The sequence below is a fragment of the Rhinopithecus bieti genome, unplaced genomic scaffold (assembly GCF_001698545.2).
Source record: "Rhinopithecus bieti isolate Rb0 unplaced genomic scaffold, ASM169854v2 scaffold_10264, whole genome shotgun sequence".
Classification (NCBI taxonomy): domain Eukaryota; kingdom Metazoa; phylum Chordata; class Mammalia; order Primates; family Cercopithecidae; genus Rhinopithecus; species Rhinopithecus bieti.
This window is the reverse complement of record NW_016806418.1, coordinates 417,329-422,569: the sequence shown is the minus strand read 5'-3', so window position 1 is coordinate 422,569 and position 5,241 is coordinate 417,329. Positions and strand designations below refer to the sequence as shown.

Below are 5,241 nucleotides of genomic sequence, written 5' to 3'. Positions count from 1 at the left end.
AGGAGGGGGGAGAGGGAGGAGGAGGAAGAGGAGGAGAAGAGGGAGTGGAGGAGGAAGAGGAGGAGAAGAGGGAGTGGAAGAGGAAGAGGAAGAGGAAGAAGGAGGAGGAGGAGGAAAAGAAGATGAATAAGAGGAGGAGGAGAAGAGGAGGAGGAAGAGAAGGAGGAGAAAGAAGAGGAGGAAGAAGAGGAGGAAGAAGAGGAGGAAGAAGAGGAGGAGGAAGAGGAGGAGGAGGGGGAGGAGGAGGAAGAGGAGGAGGAGGAACAGAAGGAGGAGGAGGGGGAGGAAGGGGAGGAACAGGAAGAGAAGGAGGAAGAGGGGGAGGATGAGAGGAAGGGGGAGGAGACGATAAGACCCAGGTGGGAGAGGTAGGGAAGGCCCAGGGAGAGATATGCCTGGCACTATTCTGTCCAGGGACACCTCTCCACCTCGTGTCTTGAGGACAGTCTTGCCCGCCTGCCCTTTCTTTGTGTCCAAATTGCTATGTGTCGCTTTCCCTGTCTCTGTCTCTGTTTCTGCCTCAGTCTCCCTCTTGGTTGGTCTCTGCACATCCCTCAATGCATTAGTCATTCTGGCACAAAGAGGAGAGCCTGGATGGATGACAATGGAGGAAACCCAAGTTAAAGTATTCAGGAGGGAGTCCCCTTTCCCCAACTAGCGTCTCCCTCCTCCAGAGCCTGGTTGTTTCTGAGCAGAACTTGTGGGGGCTGTGTTTGAGGAAGGACAGTCCCCTCACACCATCTGCCTCCTTACTGCCTCTCTTTGGTTCTTTTTGTTTTTAGTTAGAGTCTGGCTCTGTCCCTAGGCTGGAATGCAGTGGCACGATCTCAGCTCATTGCAGCCTCCGCCTCCCGGGTTTAAGCGTTTCTCCAGCCTCAGCCTCCCGAGTAGCTGGGATTACAGGTGTGTGCCACCACGCTTGGATAATTTTTGTTTGTTTGTTTGTTTTTTTTTTTGAGACAGAGTCTTGCTCTGTCACCCAGTCAGGAGTGCAGTGGCGCGATCTCGGCTCACTGCAACAACCTCCGCCTCTGGTTTCAAGTGATTCTCCTGCCACAGCCTCCTGAGTAGCTGGGACTACAGGCACCCACCACTACACCCAGCTAATTTTGTATTTTAGTAGAGATGAAGTTTCACCATATTGGCCAGGATGGTCTCAATCTGTTGACTGGTGATTCACCCACCTCGGCCTCCCAAGGTGCTGGGATTACAGGCATGAGCCACTGTGCCCGGCCTAATTTTGTATTTTAGTAGAGATAGGGTTTCACCATGTTCATCAGGCTGGTCTCAAACTCCTGACCCCAGGTGATCCTCCCACCTCGGCCTCCCAAAGTGCTAGGTTTACAGGTGTGAGCCACTGCGCCTGTTCTCTCTGATTCTTGACCCCTCCACCTCCATCCTTGTCTCTGCACTTCCTGTCTCTGCCAGCTGTGTCTTTATATCTCTGCGTGTCCCTGACTGTGTCTCTGTGTGTCTTTGGGAGGCCGAGGTGGGCATATCATGAGGTCAGGAGTTCGAGACCAACCTGGCCAACATGGTGACACCCCATCTTTACTAAGTCTCTCCTTCTTTTCAGGGCTTGGGTTCTCCCTCAGTCTGTCTCTATCTGTCTCTGTAAAGCTCTCTTTTAGCCTGTGTCTTTCTCTTCCTGTGTCTGGCCATGTTTTGTGTCTTTGTCCTGTCTCTGGCTGTGTAACTGGCAGGTCCTGGTCACCTCACCTGGCAGGAATCCTTCCCGTACTTCTCATCCCCGGCACACAACATGTTCTGGGTGATCTGGCCAGGGTAGGCACGCTCACACTCCTCACGGGGCACCAGGTGGATGTATGCACACTGGATGGTGTCAGGGAAATCACCTGTAAGGAGAGAGATGGGCCAGACTCAGCCCAGGCCTTGCACTCCCCACATCCTCCCCAGACATCCCCAACCCCTATAAGTCCTCCATCCCCTACTGGTCCCTCTTTTCCGTTGGTTCCCCTCTTCCTGTTTGTCTCTCATTCTTACAGCCCATTTCCATCATACCTGCCTCCTAATTGGTCCCTCTTTCTATCATTCTTCCCTCCCATTGGCTGTCTTCCTCATTAATAGTTTCTTCTCCAGCAGTCCTCATTTCCTATTGGTTTTCCTTTTCTCTTAGGTCCCTCCTCCACTTTTCTCTCTTCCAATGGTCCCATCTTCTTCAGTAGTTTCAGTTGACCTGGAGGTCTCTGCCTCTATTAGGCCCTCCTCTACTGTACCCCTCCTGCTCAGTAGTCCATTCTTCATTGGACACTTCTTGCTCATTGATTCATCTTGATGGGTCACTGTATAACCATTGGTCTTTTCCTAAGTAGCCACGCCCCTCCCACTGGTTCTTCCTTTCTATTGGTTCTTCATCCAATGGTCCACCTCCATCATTGGTCCTTTTCTAACTGTCTCCACCCTCCCTCATGGGTCCTCCCTTTCTATTGGCCCTTCATCCAATGGTCTACCTTCCTCATTGGTCCTTTCCTAACTAGCCCTGCCCTCCCTCATTGGGTCTCTCCTCCTATTGGTCTGCCTCCCTCCTTGGTCCTTTTCTAACTGGCCTCACCATCCTCCACTGGCTCTCCCTTCCCATTGGCCNTGCCACATACTGTTCCGCACACAGGCACACACCTCAAGTCGGTCACCCAGCACCCATCTCCCAGAGACAGCCATCTCTGCACCCTTTATCCCTCCAGGCAGAGACAGAAACTCCAGACACACAGCTGCACCATCACACATACCGTAGTATTTACACGGCCTCACACAGACACACACAGTCACGTACAGTCACCCCTACATAGAGCTTCAGGTAGTCACAAGGTCACAAATACAGGCACCCATAATGTCGCACTCAGCCACAATCACATAATCGCCTGCAAGCACACAGTCACACATTTCCATGGTGATGACTGCTTTTGTTGCACGAAATCCCGGGACCTCAGGGACAGGACCTGCAGATCCCTGCAGTCATATACAAAGCCAAGTCTCCACACACAGCCAAATACACAGTAAACACCCCCAGTGCCACATGCATTCACCCACATCACTGTGGAGCCACACACAATCTTAAATGCACACACAATCACGAAACCACACATACAGCCTCTAAGGATCAGTGCCACCTGCCGCACAGTCACTTGATGTGGGAAAAGGCATCCCTCTCCCCGACACACACTGTGGCAGTCACAGGGCCACATACAATCGCACAACCACAAATACAGACCGAGACTCACATTCACCCAGTCCCGGAGTCACGCCCAGGCTCACACAGTTCCCCAGGGGACAGGCACTCTAGTGACGCAGAGACAGTCCTCCCTATCCCATGCCCCCCACCCCAGAGTTCTGGTTACCTGTGACCCCCAGAAGCAAGGCTGTGATCAGAGCACAGAGCACCCACATCCAGGGGGTTCTTGCTGTAGACATGGCCGCTGCACCTGGATGGGGGATGTCAGAGGATTGGGAGGCCCAGGCGATCCCAGGAGCCCTTAACTCACTTCCTCTTCCTCCCCTACCTTATTTCCCCGGGTAGAGAGGAAGCACAAGGACGCTGTGCCACCATCAGCACTGTGCTGAGACCCAGGCACTATGGAATTCAGAAGATAGGAGTCTAGCAACCTCCAGACAGGGCGAGGAGGGAAGACAGAGAAAGATGTGGGTGCAGGACGCACAGACACCTCTCATTCCCTGCCTGCTGAGCCACCCACCCCAGGTCTCACCTGCCCTGTCCCCCAGGTAGGGGGTGGGGGATTTGCTTCCAGTTCAGCCGCGGATTTCTCAGGCCTGCACCTTCCTGGCCACTGCCTCCTCCTGGGCTCTGGGCACCAGGCCTGAGTTATAACCACCCACTGCTCCCTGGGGCACATTCCCGGGCAATGAGGTGCCTATTGGGCCTTAGCAATCGCTCCTCCTGCTCCCCCCATCTCCACCCCCAGAGCACCCCCCACCCCGTCTCAAATACCACTCCCTACGTCCCTGGCTCAGAGGATGGGGAGGGGTCTCCATAAGCCAGGCCAGCCCCTTCCCTGCCTCCCCCAGCCTTAGGGATCTGGCTTCTCACCAACTCTGTGTCACTATTCCTGGCGCCTGGATTGCTTGCTTTCTTCTCTGCGTTTTGCTCATTCCACCACTGTCTGTTCCCCCTCGATACTCCTCTTTCCATCTTTGTCTCTGTTTTTTTCTTTTTTTTTTTTTTTCAGAGTCTTCTTCCATCTCTCTGTGGTTCTCCCAGGGCTATCTTTTTGAGTCTCTCAATATCTCGTGTCTCTCTCCACCCCTCCCCTCTCTCCTTCTCTCTCTCCCTCTCACCTCTCTGTCTCTCTGTCTCTCTCTCTCTGTCTAGCTCTCTCACTCTCTCTCTCTCTCTCTCTCTCTCTCTCTCTCTCTCTCTCTCCTCTCTCCTGTCTGTCTTAGGAGCCTTGTTTCTCTCTCCTTGGGCCACAAGTGGTGCTGTCTCCCCGTTCCTCGCTCTCTGTCTTTCTATGCCTCTGTGATTCTCTCTTTTTTAAAGGTTCTGCGTGATTTGTCAAATATACCTTAGAGCTCTCAGCCCGTTTATTTTCCTTTATTTCACTTCTGCTCCATCTGTTGACAGCACTTTTTTTTTTTTTTTTTTTTTGGTATAGCTAAGGTATAACACACTGGTTGTTTGTTTATTTGTTTATTTGAGACAGAGTCTTGCTCTGTCGCCCAGGCTGGAGGGCAGTGGTGTGATCTTGGCCCACTGCAACCTCTGCCTCCTGTGTGTTCAAGCGACTCTCATGCCTCAGCCTCCGGAGTAGCTGGAATTACAGGTGCCCCACGGTGCCCGGCTGATTTTTTTTTTTTTTTTTTTTTTTTTTTTTTTTTTTAGTAGAGATGGGGTTTCACCGTGTTGGCCAGGCTGGTCTTGAACTCCTGGCCTCAAATGATTCACCCACCTCTGCCTCCCAAAGTGCTGGAATTACAGGCGTGAGCCACCATGCCTGGCCCAAACTGCATATTTAAAGGGTGGAGTCTGATGGCTTTAGGTACCTGTCACACCATCACCATAATCAAGAGGATGATCATAGACACCACCCTGAAAACTGTGCTCCTGCCCCTTTGCGTGTATCTGGGACTCTCTGTTAATCTCTCTTTCTTTACACCTCTGTCTCCCTTTGTATCTTTCTGTATCTTCTCTTTTCTCTCTGACTTTGTGTGCCCCTGTGTCCCAGGCTCTCTGTGTGTTTTCTCTGTGTTTCTGTATTTGTATTATTC

The 5,241-nt window shown here is 52.2% G+C and overlaps 1 protein-coding gene across 5 annotated transcripts in view; it reads right to left on the bottom strand.

Annotated features, from left to right (window-relative positions):
* KLK5 (kallikrein related peptidase 5) overlaps positions 1–4,259 on the bottom strand; it is a 22,269-nt gene extending 18,010 nt beyond the window's left edge. Inside the window, exons 1-3 of one of the 5 annotated variants that reach the window (XR_001886440.1) lie at positions 2,023–2,306; positions 1,720–1,856; positions 429–590 (exon numbers count right to left, since the gene is read on the bottom strand). Coding sequence is in view for 2 of the 5 variants with exons in the window: in XM_017876477.1 (XP_017731966.1) it covers positions 3,357–3,429 (73 nt within the window). In the remaining 3 variants the exon portion in view is untranslated. The other 4 variants (XR_001886439.1, XR_001886438.1, XM_017876477.1 and 1 more) reach the window with 4 other exon arrangements.
* Positions 4,260–5,241: the final 982 nt, after the last annotated feature.